General features: G+C 37.6%; 1 protein-coding gene across 1 annotated transcript in view; it reads left to right on the forward strand.

Annotated features, from left to right (window-relative positions):
* Positions 1 to 13,904, forward strand: part of LOC140237496 (neurexin-4-like) — a 75,801-nt gene that overhangs the window by 28,897 nt on the left and 33,000 nt on the right. Inside the window, exon 3 of the mRNA XM_072317423.1 lies at positions 13,466 to 13,659. Coding sequence (XP_072173524.1) covers positions 13,466 to 13,659 — 194 coding nt within the window. The remainder of the gene's footprint in view (positions 1 to 13,465; positions 13,660 to 13,904) is intronic.

Here is a 13,904-nt window from a genome sequence, read left to right on the forward strand (position 1 = left end):
ACCTAAAATATAAGGAGATATCAGGGTTTTTCTTCATAAACCGTAACTGTATACGGTTTAGTCTGGAAACATCTTTATTTTAACTATTGTTCACATTTTGCGTATTAAACAACACTTAACATCGATTATACGGATTCAAATTTTGACAGCGGTCGTTTCTATCCCTAACTCACATTTTAGAACTATTTTAAAGCACTAATGCTGGGTTTTTGTTTCATCTGCAAACGGTAAATTATGCCTTTAAGAAGCATAAAAAAGAGCAGAAAGAGAGAGAGACAGTCAGACTTCCATAGTTAGATTTACTTGTCTATGGAGGCTCCTCATTCTTACGATGTATTCTCTATCATTTTCTCATGATGGATTCATAAATGCAACGAGCCATACCATTGTACATTTGCTTTATATTATGAGCAAGGCATCTCAGACAAGAAGAATTAACTCAACATGACATTGTCATCATTCACTGTCGAGAAGAGGCACAAAATGTTCCTGGCAATCATGCAGATGTGTCGTGAAGATGGATCATGCTTTGATGCATTATATTTTAGAGCTCTTTTTTTTTTTTTTTTACAATGCCTCCTGCATTCATTTTCCCACATTCATACATTCTAAGATTGCTTTATCACAATTAGATTAATTCCTTTTTTGGATTATTTGTTCACAGATTCTTTTTGTTGAGCGAATTGGTATCCAGTAGGCCTTGTGTTTTACAGATATGATATATATTTGATATCTCATTTAGCAAGGGCGGCTCCAGGAGTTCTGTAAAGGAGGGGTGCACATGCCCTCATTTTTTTCTTTCTTTTGTTTTAACAACTTTTTTTTCTTTTGTTTTAACAAAAATCAAAGGGGGCGTTTTATTTGATGAAAATTGGCTATGAAATGGCTGAGATATCCCGAAACAAAGTCAAACAAAGTGGTACTAGTAAAAAGTGGGTCCTACCTTTTATTAGGAGCACTTTGTTTGCCTTGTTTTTGGAAATAGTTTGTTTATTTGGCGATACATTAGATCAGATGTGAATATTACAGTACCTTTTCAAGAGATTATGAAAAATACAGAGTATCAAAAGAGTTGGTTTTTGTCTCACAGGAGGGAAATAGCATGAAAAGGCTGTGAGATACTATAGAATTAGATGCATGGATTGGCACTACAAGGCTTTAAGAACAGACAATGGGGAGGGAGGAGGGATTGAATGAGAATTCAACCTTGTACAGTAACACAATGAACACGGCTAAGTCAGACTCCATGCTTAAAGTTGAATGACTTCCTGTGTGGAACGGCACATTAAGTGAGCTTCCAAATAGACATGGAGATTGCTGACAAATGTTACTGAGTGTACAATCATCATTTGATACCCACATCACCTGAGACGCGCTGCCTTGACGCTTGATAAACAGCAGCAGCGGCTTCAGGGACAGCGCGTCTCAGGTGATGTGTGTCTTTTGCCTGAGACGCGCTGTCTTTGAAGATGTTGTTGTTGTTTATCAAGCGATTTGATTGTGAGATCATGTTGTTGCCAAATTTTTACCTCCACGAAATAATCCTTATTACTCTAAAATCTTGTTCTTCAAAATAATCCCCTTAATCAAAAAAAAGCTACGACTATAATTTTTAAATCTTTTTAATATAATAAAGATACCACTACCTTTGGAAATGAATGATGTTCCTACACTTGTAGGTGTACTGAGTTTGTACTTAGCTCTCTTTTGTATCGTCATGTAGGGTAGCCATAATGTGTCCATTTTTATAGCGCGCCTTCATATCTTGTTATCTACTATCTTTGGTAGAAGTACAGATTTGCGGGCGCGCGCGCTCTGCAGTACTCGCGCGCTATCGGTAAAGGTACGGTAACAACGGTACGGTACGGTAAAAGTTGTGCCAACGGTAAGCCCTCTCTTTACGTGAGTATTTTCCCGGTAGTCATGTCAGCTTTACAACGGTTTTCAAACGGTAATGCTTGAATGAAAGCAGATCGGTAAGACAATATTTTACCAGTAAGGAACGGTTTTCCCGGTAGAGCATTAAGTTACTTCATAGCGGTAGTGTAGCATACTGTACACACGAATGTATGCCATTTATACATGCATAAAATTTGCTATATATGAATGACTGCAGATCTGACACCGTAACAGAACGCCTGATCACATTTATATAATCATATATAATAATATATATATTCACATATATATTCATATATTAATATAATCATATATTCATATATTTATATATTCATATATTCATAGTATGGACCTGTTGATCATTTGTGATTATTTGTAATTATTTGTAATTATACAGTTACAGACAAGCTTGATTTCACATAGACCATGTACAAAGTACAGCCGGGCCAAAGGCGGGGCCTAAGGCCGGACCCAAGGCCACGGGCCTTAGCCCAGAACCAGGGGCCCAGAGCCCACGGGGGCCCAGGGGCCCAGGGGCTCACGGGGCCCAAGGCCGGGCCGAGGCCAGGAGCCTAAGTGCTGGCCCAAGGCAGGGGGCCCAGCCAGGGGCCACCAGACTGAGACCACTAAGAGTACCAGTCATGACTTGCTCTGATAATGATGTGACAGGCCTGTGCATACACATGTATGTAAATACACTGTACAGGGCTGTGCATATTATGTAAATACACTGTACACTAACTATACACAGCCCAGTCGCTGTATAAATCGCGACAGGGCTGTACCTGAGCAGCCCACAACACAGAGCAAACACAAAGCAAATTTTACGATTGCATTTAGTTTTGATACTTGACATCATTTTTTGTTACCTCAAACGCATCAAAGACAATCTTTATTAATGAGACTTCATACCGTACCTGTTTTCCTGGGGTTATTTGTGGGAATTCTGCGATCTGGGTACTATTCGCAAATCTAACAACATGTGAAAATATCAACTCCTGATCATGTAACGTGCATGTGTACATTTCTGTGTTCACTGCTGTATTCCATGAACATGAATTCAACAACTACTGTTATATCCTGTAATATGAGCTGCCAGGACAAAACTCACATACGCTCTGATTCTGTATAGCAATCACTTTCAAAGCAATGTATTGATACATTGCTTTGAAAGTGATTATTTCATTTTTATATACATTTTGTGTCTAAATAATTGTATTTTTTAAGGAAAAAAGCTTAAAAAATGGAATTTATGTAAATTTATGCAAATTAAGCAAAAGGCATTAATTGTTTTTATTTCTAAATGTGTCCAATAATCTCATTACCCTTGAAAATATCAGGTTCAGCACTTAAATCACTTCAAATGGGTGCGCTAGCAGTTCCAAGACCTTTCTTTGGAGTATAATGCCTTTGTAAAACATGGAGCTATTGACCCCCTATTCATCGGATGTGCTGAAAATGTATTTTAGGACATTTCTGGAAGATTTCGCTGTAATTCTTTCCTTATTATCATTTCCTTGTGATTATTTCATTTTTTATATACATTTTGACTCTAAATAATTGTATTTTTTAAGGAAAAAAGCTTAAGAAATGGAATTTAGGTAAATTTATGCAAATTAAGCAAAAGGCATTAATTGTTTTTATTTCTAAATGTGTCCAATAATCTCATTACCCTTGAAAATATCAGGTTCAGCACTTAAATCACTTCAAATGGAGAGTTTTATCTAAGTTTTTGACAAAAGTCTAGAAGTTGGCGGCCATCTTGGATTTTGGCGGCCATTTTGAGTATTTCTTACTTGTGTGCTCGACACTTGAACCAAAATTGATCTTTAGACAATTACCTTTACAATGGTACCAAAAATTAAACTTTTACATCAACTTGAACTGAAAATCAAAAATAACACATGCAAGGCCCCCACTAATAGGCCTATCTATATTTCAGTAGTATGGTGTACACATTTTTACCCCTTTTTCACTGTGGAGGTGGATTTTGTGGAGAGGTGTTATTGATTGCCAGTGTAGGCAGTAAAGCACAGGATTTTATCATGATTAAATTGTAATGTCTTTATATTTGTTGCATACGTACATAAAACAAAATGCATACACATGCATACTTAATATGCCATATTATGTTCATGTGACTTGTCACTACAGAAACCTAATAAAGGTACAGAATAGATATTTTTCTGATTAAGGTGGACGTTCAAACATGTACCTACAACATAGAATTACATGTGACATGTTTGTTTTGTTTGTTTGTTTGTTTGTTTGTTTTTTCATTCTCTTTTTGTATTTTTCAAGAGAAGTTTGCAATGTCCATTACAGGATACTTTAACAATACCAGAAAGTGCAGTGGAGTACTGTATACCCCGAATATTTCGCAAGGTTTTTATTTTCGCGAGTCAGCTGCTATTTGCGAAATTAAAAACACACGAAAATATTGACTGTAGTGCCGATATGAATGTGACGTATGCGTATGCATTTCTCCGTTCAGTACAGGACTCCACGATCGTGAATTTAACCACTCGCGAAATTGTCGGGAAGTCCCGATTCGCGAAAATTTAGACTCACGAAGTATATGGCGTATACAGTACATACACACTGTATACTGAACTCTACATCATACATTGGCTATTCAGTCGTGGTCTTCTGTGAACACAGCCTTTACACATGGCTATGTTCACCAATGCATACATCCTCAATTGCAGTCAGTACACAAATAGATATTAGCCTGCTTATTCATTCAAAAGCAACAATAGACTGCTCTGAACATACATTTTTCAACAGTGCCTTCGCACTGCCAATGCGTAGTTAATTACTTTTACCACTGTCTGTAACTCATAGTGAGTAATGTTTTGATATCTGAGAGGTAAAGTTTGCCTAACATGTCCCTAAAGCAAAATTGCAATTTTAGATTGAGATATCTGAAAAAAAAGAGGTGTTTTGGGAATTTAAGCTCCAATCTTGACACTTTATACCAAAATTATCATAAATGTATCTAAGTAAATATTCCAATAAAGTTTATGTGACGGATTGAGTGCAGAAATGGTTACTGAAATGTAACTTTGCAATCTATCATGTATCATCCAGCATAAACAAGTAACATAATGAAACTTGCAATCTGTGATTTAACAAAGAACACAGTAGTTACACTATTTTTCAAATAAAAGATCGTCACAGCACTAGACTGAATGCCAGATACTTCTTGATTATAGTGTATTGTATTGCCAGAACACGAGCAGTCCCAAAGTAGTCTGCAGATAAAGTATAGCCTGTATGTAAATGATCTTAGCACCCCAGTGTGATTCTCTGAGGAAATACCATCATTCAAGTCATGAATCGGCTCATTCAATGAGTTAGCGCCAGACATGATGAGTCTTGAGGGAAATATATTTCATGAGGAGTAGGAGGAATGGGAATGCTTCATCAGTTGCTTTCATCGTGAGCAAAGAAAGTTCGTCAACTGCCGCCGCCCACTTCTTAGTCATGACTATTAAAGGATGTGTACTGTACCTACTTTAATCAATGTGTAGTGTTGCATGTGACAGTATGAGGTATAGTACAAGGGCTTCACAGTAACTGAGGTATGCTAGCAAGCTGGGAGGAGAAAGGATTCTTGACCGCATTTCGTGGTCACTGTCCTGATGTTTTTCTCTAGACGCCGACCATGTCATCTTACCACAAACAACAACTCTTTAATTATATGACGCAAACATGTTCCAGTTTGCTGTTATAACTAAATATCGTGTGATCTTCCGCTAAGGGAAGTACAGACACAATGTGAGGCAAAGTTTTGTGTGATGGCTATGAATAGTTGCAGAGCTCTCTGCAGAGCAGTGTGGGGAAAGGATGCATTGAAAGTAGGGGATGTTACCATGGTAACTGTCTCCGCTGGCATGGCAACACTCTCCGATGTTTTTGTTGGCTGTTGACAGACGTAACGGGGTTTGTGCGATACAGATCGAGCATATCTTGCTGAGTTGTGTGTAAAAACTGACTTCCTCTGTGTGCATAGTATGTGCAGAGGAACATGACATTTAGATGGTTTATGTATCAAGTAGAGTCAGAGAGAACTGTTTTTTTTTTTTTTAATTGAGGAAATGTATGAATACTGATATTTTACCTGCAAAACAAGTATAAAGGAGTTCATGCAAATGCAGTTTGTGACAAAGATGACTCTTTTGCAGTGAATGTAAAAGAAAGCCACTGTTAGTAGAGTTCATATTACTGTAAAAGTGGAAATTTTTGTGGTGTTGAAATTTTCACACATTTCGTGCAACCAGAATCTTGAGCGAAAATAAAAGCACGCAAATATTTTTGCTTGCCATATGTTCCTGTAATTAATGTCTTGATTCCGCGGAATTAAAAATATGCGAAACTCTTCTTACCCGGCCAAGCACAAAAAATAAGTCACACAAAAATATCCACTTATTTTACTTTTTTGAGCTCTGTCTAATTTCATTGAGTTTTTCTCTGATCTATTAGTTTTATATTACTGCTGTCACTAACAATAAGGCAACAAGTTGGCCAAGTTTGGAACATGTGTCCAGAGTTGACAAATAGGTTGCTGGTTCAAGCCCCCAGAGGAACCAACTTAACCAACGTGCAATATTTATTCTCTTGCAGCCTCTTCCTCCAAGCAAGGAGTTCATGGTCCTTGCTCCAAGAGGCAAAACACCCCATCCCATGGATAGGACACGGGATGGTTGTCCTGTATGTGCATTCTAGGACAGCCAAATCCTGTGTATTTCAAACATTCCACTTCACTTCCATGCCAAGTGCGGGGTGAAATGATGGTGAAGTGGTTGATTTTCCACCTATTTTAAAAGAAAAATCACAAAATTGAGCAAACTACTGAAAGCAGAGTGAGGCTACAAACACTGTGATATGAAGGTAGTTTGCTACAGGTGAAGGTTCTCAGAGCACAGTCTGAATGAGACATTTTGCCATTCAAGAGAAAGGTATCACTATAATACAAGTTTTCTCTTGCATGATAACGTAAATCTTGTGCAGGAACTTGTACTTGTACTACACAGGAGACTGGTGGCCGATGGTTTAGATCTATTATCTCTTCTAAATGCTGATACAATGTAAATGAGTAAGCCAAGATCTTGATCCTTAATATCCTCACATGTAAAGATAAATCAATACAGTCCAAAGAAATGAAGATTGTGACACGAAGGTACTGTAATAACAGTCCAAAGATGTGGTATACAAGTAATGCAGGCATAGGGCTGTGCTTAATGAAAAGTATAGTAGTATACCACTAATAAATGTTCAGATTATGATTTCTCTGTTTGGAGGCTTATTTCTTACAAGCTGTATTGTAGCTGCCATATGTATGATGTAAAAAAAAAAAAAAAAGAAAAGAAAAAGAAAGGTGAATGTAGCAAGACACTAGGAATATTTTCATGGTGTACCGAGTGTTTTATGTCAAAGATGACTACCACTGACATGACTGAACAGGAAAAAGAGACCTTGTCACCTCTGAGAAGCATAACATGCATGTTGCACATATTTGTGTACTGACAGCCTGTATCGTGGGTGTGGAGACAAAAACCAATTAGTCCCAACCAGCTCACAATTAGTTGTAATTGGCATGTTAGTTGTGGTTGATTGACTATATTGATTACTCTGTGGAAGGACGATTTATTACAGCCCTACCACTGAAGATAGTTTAGTATCCTATTGGTGTGTGACTTCTCAAGGATGATTTAAAATGACAACCAGTGTTTAAGTGTTTAGACTCTGGTATAGATTATAAACTCCGCCCAGAATGAGCAGGCACAGTCGGCCAGCGACTGTCACTATTTCGAGACTGGTTTTAACTTCCCAGGTTTTGTTAAGATACGTAAATGATGACCATGTAGACATTACACCATCAATTTGGTTGATTTAGGATGAATTGTTTCATCACAGAAGATGATCCTAACTTGCCATGTATAATCTATTTTAATTGTTTTATCAAGAGTATTGTGCCATCAGCATTGTGGCAATTATGGGCCCAAAGAATGCTGTGTCAGCACACATTACTAGCTTTCAATCAAAGCCTTTGTGTTCTTTTATGAAAATTTACATTTACAACAATCTTGATGAGTTTGTCTCAAGTAACACAGCAACAATTGGTAATGCATTGATTTATTTCTTCCAAGACACAGTTTCTCTCATGAAGAAGAAGGTTCATTTCATTCTTGCTGAACATTCATCTTACTCTTTATATTGGATGAAAAGACCACATTCAATTTCATAAAATTCTTCCGTCCAGATGTTTTCATTGCAACTGATTGACCAATTGCCCTACATCGACGTAAATAAGCACTGAATTGATCAGTGTTTTAGTAGTAGCCATGATAAAAGAAGTCATGGACGTATACGTACATACTGTACTCTTCATACCCTTACATGTGAGAGTATGTATCTCCACTATGGTGATAATGATCACATGGTCAAGCTAAACCCTACAATGAGTGTACCTTCTTGATTCTGCTTTAAAAAAAGGGTAGTAAAAATGTTCAAACAGCTAACAGGCACTCATGTAGAGCAACGTTTGAAAAGAGATACCTCACGATCGTGAATTGCCAAACATGATTTGAAAAACATGTTTTAGAGAGATGGGATTAAAGTTTGCTTCCAGACATACATAAAGACCACATTGATAAGCATGAAATGTATTTCTAAACATGTTTTCAAACAAGGTCTGTTGAAAGGGCTCGTAGCTACTGGTGTTTTGTTACGTTGAGCACACAAATCACATGTCTTCTTTCTGCATATCCACAGTAGCTTTCCAGCTAGTATTCGCAGCTGCTCAGAACATTCATGGTCGGCATCTACGCCTGCTTTGATGAGACGTGGGTGGGGGTGATAGTTTGCATTTTGTCAAGTCCATGACAGTGGCTTATTTACATGTGTGAAGCTTTTTAATTAGGGGATCATATGGCATTCCATCTGCTCTATGGTAATAATCCCCCACCACCATCTTGCTTCCTATTTATCCACAATAGCTTCATTATCCACATCATTAACTCTGCCTTCGGAATTAGCATGTGCTAGCGGTTTGGGCCAAAGTCAAAGAAAGTCTCCTTTCTCAATTAAGTTTCAGATGAGGAAACAAGGACGTGTTTATTCAAAGTCGGCTTTGTTTGTGTAGGATAGCCTGCAAAAAATCAGCAAACGAGACTATTATGCAGAGTGGCTTCCTTTGTTGTTGATTAGTATGCAGTGTTGTGTACTACTTGTTTTCTCATCATGAATTTCATCAGAATGCCATTTATGTCAGACAAATAAAATGTTACAAGGAGACCAAGAACTTGTGCATAATGTACCTTGTCCCAATTAGATTTGTTGTGTGTCAGCCAGAAAAAAAAAAAAACTTTCAATGCTTCAGCACACGTACACATATGAAGACATTTATCAAGGTTCTTACAGCTCCCTTGTGGAAAAACTGGCAATCGTACTGTATTTCTGAAGTGCTTCCATGCAAGTCAGTAAAATACAGCAAAAGGTCATTCATGTGATCATTTGCACATAAGTTCAATATTCTTAGTCACACCTGATTATTCACACCCACGTGTGATTTTTTTTTTTTTTTTAATGCATACAGACAGCAAATGACACTAGGTGATTTATTTTGATAAACATGGCATACTGCACTGGCTGTTGAATAAATCAAGTTTATGTTGTGCCATTGATTAATACAGTATATTAAAGTCATAGTCAGCTAGTGTAATTATATGATATTGGATGGCAATAAATAGGATACCAGGGAATACGGGCCGTAATGTATGAAATACTACCTGGTATTCATGAATTAAAGCCATCCAACATAATCATAATCTATGATCATTATCTAGAGAAGGCATAAACTGTAAAAAGTACCATACTTCTACTAGACTTTGAAATTGTCGACTCTACTCTGAAAAAGGATTGACTTGCACTTGTTTTAATATCAAGATGCTTGTACACTTGTGAATTGTAATGAGTATTTGCACTCAGAATGTCACACTAGCGAGCACTTGCACAACAAACAAGACAAAATATGGCGTATTATTACATGGCCACCAAAATGGTAGCCTGTGGTCTGTGCATTTCATTGAATATGCTCTCATATTACACAGTGAAAATCAAGCGGACAGGAATATAAGTTTTTAATGTACTAAAACAAACTATATAGATAGTAATTATATCCCGCCTTTACATCATAGTTTGTTTGGATTGAAACCCAGGATGGAATTAGAACATGGACAAAATTTGAAATAAAAGCTTTACTAGTTGTGAGCAATGAAGGCAAGTCTTACTCATATTTCGCTCTCAGGGCAAATTTAGGATTGCCACAGCCATCCACTGTGAAAGACATGTGCATCCAATTTTTAATACATCACCACAAACCCATGCTGTCTTTTGTGTATGAGCACGAGTTGACATAACAGTATTGATCAGTCGCAGGTCCCTTGGCACACTAGGCAGTGTGAATGACAACCGGTCGATCTACACCTTCCCAATCCTTGCCGCACCACCCTCTGGCATCGTAATTTCCCCAACGCCCTTTCGCCGCTGCTTTCGGTATCATCAGTGGAGGACACGTCTGTCAAGTTTTGTCTTCTAATGACGAGCGGTCTCGGGGGAAGAAGACACTGATCATGTCTGTTGCAGCTTACGTGAGCCTGTGTTCTAAAAACTAGAGCACTTTAAGGAAACATTGTTTGGATGCTAAGCAGGGTGAATATGAAACTTGAAAAATATGAAAGTGCTTTGCATTGGAAAGTTGTCTTTATGGAACAAAAGAATCAGCATTTTCAAGAAAAATTATTTATCCTCATAGTGAACCAGAAGATTGATGTATTTTGTTGCTTATGTGTATACTTTGGATCAATAGAAAGTGAATAAGATTTTAATTTCAAATGTGTGATGGAGTAACACCTGCTATGGACCTGACGGGCATCAAAACAAAGACAATCAACAAGCGCATGCTAATCTAGAGTTTTAACTGTGTGTGTGCTTGCAAAGATAGCATCAATGAAAAATATATCATCACGGATGGTTTCTTGGGATGTTATCAATTATAGCATCCCTTTGGGCTCCAACCTGACAGTATGAACCTCTTCTGATTTTTAAATTAATAAGGTTATTTGCACATTTTTCATTTCTTTTGACAATGGCCTAAAATCTTCCTTCTCATAAGTTCATTTTGATTGATTTAGTGATTTTTTTAAAACTATTTTTCTTTTCTTTTTTCAAGGAACTTCATCTTTTACTAAGTAACAGAATTTTAACTGAATTACATGCAGTGCATCAATGTAGCCAATAATGATGATACAAATACTGTAAAAGTGGAAATTTTCGCGGTGTTGAAATTTTTGTCCATTTCGCGCAACCAGAAAGTACCACAAAAATAAAAGTAGGCAAATATTTTTGCTTGCCATATGTTCCTGTGCGTGATGTCTTGATTCCGCGGAATTAAAAACACGCGAAACCCTTCTTACCCGGCCAAGCACAAAAAATTAGTCGCGCGAAAATATCCACTTTTACAGTATACATATAAATCATGATCATTAGATTAAACTGTAAGAGTAAACTATGCAAATCTATATCCTTCCAATACGATCATGTATTTCATCTGCAACTGCATATCAGGAACTGTCTGAAATTTCATTTGTATCTTATAGTACTGTTCTATGGTGTTGTGTATGGTGTGTGTGTGTGTGTGTGTGTGTGTGTGTGTGTGTGTGAATGTGTCTGTGTGTTTGTATTTTTATGCAAAGACTCGAGTAATTACTCCTCTATGGATTTGAAGAGCCATGTTTATTGATGAGATACAGGTCTTTGAACTTGTGCATTGAATAAATGAATCAATTCGGGTACTGACCACTGTCTAAAATAAACCCTTTCTGCATATTTCACTTTGTTTCCTCTTTGCGGCATGAGGGATCCAAGTTTTTGTGAATTTGTATTAATATGCAAAAATTATTTTCTCCCTAATTCTGGGCACAGCTTGTTTGCTACCAGTCTCTGGAGAGCTATTTAGTCAGAGATGAATACTCATGAGGACCACAAAAGGAGTGCTTTGTATGATGGACGATAGAAGAGTATGAATGTTAACTGCTTCTGAATGTGTAGTGCTCTCACTATCTAGTTTCACCAAACCTTCGAGTCCTATTTTTAGGACATTTAAAAGTAAATACCCCCATTTCTTTTGCTCTTCTCAAGGATCCTTGGCAAGTCTAATATCCATTCTATCTGGTTGCTTTCGAGATTGGCAGTTGGACGTAATGGGAAGAATATTAAAAGTCCTCCATCGAGGATAGCTCCGTTCTCTGAGCACCACCAATTTTGACTCATTTCCTTCCATTAACATCCAGCGAATTGGACTTTAACGTCCCCCTTTTTTGCAGATATACAATCTCATTATGTGCATGTGGGGCATTTTCTTTCTCGCTCAGGACTATGGCAGTGCGCCGAAGTCTCCCTTCTGAAAAGAAGTCTTACAGGGCAATTTGTGAGGCGCAGTGCTCTGCTAGTCAGCTTGATATTAAAGAATGAGATTATCTGTCTGCTAGCCTTTTCCTCTCACATACTGTTTTGATTTGTCATTTTTCCCGTATGTGAAGTGGATTAGTATGTCAAGATTGATGATATCAAATTCTGCTCATATTTTGATTGTGACCCACATTTTAAGTTACTGCAGGGTTTGTTTGTTGTTGTTTTTTATTTTCTTTGTATTTTCTTTGTTGATTTGTTAAAATTGTATGTGGTATAAACCTTTAATAATTCAATGGCAAATCCATGGCTGTTTTAGAGGAATACATGCTATATGGTATTCCAAATTGGGTGGTGTAATTCAATATAATAGCTGATGGTAAAGGTTTTGGAAGGAGGAGGAGAAAAAGAAAGTCATGGCATTTGCTGTAGAATTTACCTCCCCCCCCCCCCCCCAAAAAAAAAAAAGGTTCTCAGACTATTGTTCATAATTCATATTATTTCACATGCAGATGATGAAGGTGGTGAATAACTAAATAGACACCTAGATTAGACATGCAGATTGTTTGTAGATATGTAAAAAGTAAATAAATTGATAGGGACAGGCAGATTTAGCAAAATTACTTTCAAAGAAAAAATAATCTAACAGACCCAAACAATCAAAGATATCTAGGGAAGCGCTAACTGCTACCGAAATCAAAAGAGTGGTTCATTTAATGCGACTTAAAGTCGTATAGACCATCTTTTTTGACTTGATGCAGTGGCCAAGCAAAGAACTACATTGGAGAATATCTATGTATAGTATATGATCAAATTGGTTTGTATGTTTACCATTCAGAACATGCTGAATACTCCCAAACATACTTCCAAGCACACAACAGTACTGAATGCCTTTATGCTTTGTACGTGGTGGCCGGTGATCTCATGAACCTGCCAATTCCCAACACAGTCTACTGTTAGTCACATTATTTCATAAATCACTGATGGAATGGTAGTGTGCATTGCATTGGGTTTGTATGCATCATCGTCCTGAAATGTGTGTGTTTCTAATTGCTCACGGCTGGCTGATGTTTGCCCCCCAATCTGTGCTCAGGAGACGGTGGCTGGACGGCGCACGACAGCGATGGTGACCCCAGCCTGACGATAGATCTGGGACACATGGCAGAGGTGGTTGCCGTGGCAACGCAGGGCCGTAAAGGCAGCAACGAGTACGTCCGCTCCTACCTACTGCAGTACAAGAGTCCCGGGGAGGACTGGCGTTATGTTCTGGATGGCAACTCTGAAAAGGTACAGAGCTCAAAATGACTCCCCCTAAAGTGAAAATTTTTCTTTTTTTCTTTTTCAATGCAGCTGTATTTTGGGTTTTTATTCAACTCATGTCAAATTTGCTTCCAGATACGACCTCGGGTTGTTCAATTTAACAAGACAACTTGATGAATTACAGTGCAACTGTAATTCTGATTAGCCTATCACATGGTTGACTTAGTGGCCAAAATATTCAAAAGCTTGCATCATAAAAATTAAAAGAATGA

The sequence above is a fragment of the Diadema setosum genome, chromosome 14 (genome assembly GCF_964275005.1).
Source record: "Diadema setosum chromosome 14, eeDiaSeto1, whole genome shotgun sequence".
NCBI lineage: Eukaryota > Metazoa > Echinodermata > Echinoidea > Diadematoida > Diadematidae > Diadema > Diadema setosum.